This window comes from Sinocyclocheilus grahami, unplaced genomic scaffold (assembly GCF_001515645.1).
Source record: "Sinocyclocheilus grahami isolate Dianchi unplaced genomic scaffold, SAMN03320097.WGS_v1.1 scaffold1776.1, whole genome shotgun sequence".
Taxonomy (NCBI): domain Eukaryota; kingdom Metazoa; phylum Chordata; class Actinopteri; order Cypriniformes; family Cyprinidae; genus Sinocyclocheilus; species Sinocyclocheilus grahami.
The window spans coordinates 10,703-12,895 of record NW_015506955.1 but is presented as its reverse complement, the minus strand read 5'-3'; the positions used below and the strand labels follow the sequence as shown (position 1 = coordinate 12,895).

At 41.2% G+C, this 2,193-nt stretch overlaps 1 protein-coding gene across 1 annotated transcript in view; it reads left to right on the top strand.

Moving 5' to 3' along the window:
- The window catches only part of LOC107572574 (WD repeat-containing protein 36-like), a gene marked incomplete at its 3' end in the record, with an annotated part of 16,358 nt that overhangs the window by 4,099 nt on the left and 10,066 nt on the right, over positions 1–2,193 (top strand). The window contains exon 7 of the mRNA XM_016258998.1: positions 7–20. Coding sequence (XP_016114484.1) covers positions 7–20 — 14 coding nt within the window. The remainder of the gene's footprint in view (positions 1–6; positions 21–2,193) is intronic.

Genomic DNA, 2,193 nt, shown 5'->3' with positions numbered 1-2,193 from the left:
TTGAAGGACCTATCTGAGAGGTAAGACTCAAACCACTGGTGTGCGGTTCCTGAGATGCCCTTTGCCAATAGGGTTGGCAGGAGAATCTGGTGGTTCACCATATCAAAAGCAGCTGACAGATCCAGCAAGATAAGTATTGAAGATTTGGAATCCGCTCTTGCCAGTCTTAGGGCTTCAACAACTGAGAGCAAGGCAGTCTCGGGTCGAATGTCCACTTCTGAAGCCAGATTGGTTGCTGTCTAGGAGGTTGTTCTGTGTGAGAAAGGCAGAGACTTGGTTGAACACAACTCGTTCAAGTGTTTTTGCAATGAAAGGTAGAAGGGAAACCGGTCTGTAGTTTTCTAAAAGAGTTGGGTTAAGAGTGGGTTTATTAAGAAGTGGGGTTATACAAGCCTGTTTAAATGTTGAGGAAAAAACACCAGTGTGAAGTGATATGTTAATGATGTGAGTGAGTGCAGGTAAAACGGCAGGAGAAATGGCTTGAAGGAGATGAGATGGAATAGGATCAAGCGGACAAGTAGTAGGATGATTGGAAAGGATGAGTTTAGAGACTTCTGCCTCAGAGAGTGGAGAGAAGGATGAAAACGAGTGTATGTTTGCTGGAAAGATGTGTTTGACAGTTTGTGGTGGGGCAAATTGTACACTGAGGTTCGTAATTTTATTAATGAAGAATGTGGCAAAGTCGTCAACTGTTAAAGTTGATGAAGGAGGGGGAGGAGGAGGACAAAGGAGGGAGGAAAATGTTTTAAAGCGCATGTGAGAGTTAGGCAAATTATTAATTTTGTTGTGATAGTATGTCCTTTTAGAGACATTAGCAGAGAATGAAGAGAGGGGTGATCGATATACATTAAGGTCAGTAGGATTTTGTGATTTGCGCCATACTCTTTCTGCAGCTCTGAGCTTAGAACGATGCTCACGGAGAACATCAGATAGCCAAGGGGCAGAAGAGGTGGTATGAGCTGGCCTGAAAGACAAGGGGCAGACAGTGTCTAAACTAGGGGTGCTCCGATTAGGATTTTTGAGGCCGATCGCTGATCACAGAAAGCAGTCTCTGCCGATACCGATCACCGATACCGATCTTTTAAAGCCTTCTTTTTATCATTTATAACTATTTATAGTGATACTCCAATCAGGATTTTTAGACTTTTATTCAGGGCCTGAATTACAATTTTGAAAATGGGGGGAATTCCACTCTTAGGTGACTCTTAAGAGAGGGGAAGCAGCTTTCACACAGGAGTCCACTACTGGTCCGTGGCTGTTTACCACAAACACAACATTTATCCATTAGTTTGATTTCAAATCCAAACATTGTCACTGAAAATGCTTTTTCAGCATTGCAATTCTTTTTTTACATGCAATTTTTCACAGACATGTTTAAACACAATAAATATAAGCAACACATTATTCAATGCTTTTTACTTTTGCATTTACTTCTAGATTTATATATTATGTTGCTCAAGCAAGTGGCAAAACATTTAAACTACTTTTCTTACGTTATCACAAACTTACCATTGACAGAAATAGTCAGCTCTACTGCCTTTTCTTCTGCATTTAAATCTTTATTACAAGCTTTAAATCTTTATTACAAGCTTTAAACCTAGCCAAAAATCCATACGTGTTGACTGTGAAACACAGTAGACTTTAATAATATGCATTTATGGTGTAATTACTAAATTTTTGTGTCAATCCATGTTTATATTTACTCCAAACAATGTGCTGTTACTTTAATTCAGCGCGTGCAGCACAGCAATAGTCTCGGTGTGGAAACGATCTCTGCACTGCTGCAGACACACCGCTACTGGAATGTACTGCCGGACCGCAACCGTGTGCAGTGTGAACGCTTTATTAATCCGTTAACACGAGCGTGGAAAAAAATATGCACCATGAATGCACTGCAAACGGAGCAATGTGAACCTGGCATTATGTGTGCTACGAGTGTGCATGAGCGCAGTATCCAGGAGAGCGTGCGAGCGCTGAATGGTTAAACACTGGCAAGAATGAAAGTAATGCAGTTTATAAACGTTATTGACGATGTGACACTGCCTCGATTGTGCAAGTGACAATTCCTGTGTCAGCTGTGCAGCGTGCAGCTCGCTTATAGAGAAAGAGAGAGCGCGCGCGCGCTGTGATTCACTCACACCGTTTGTGAAATTACGTCTCACACAAGATTTTCAAATTACTTTATAAGTTATA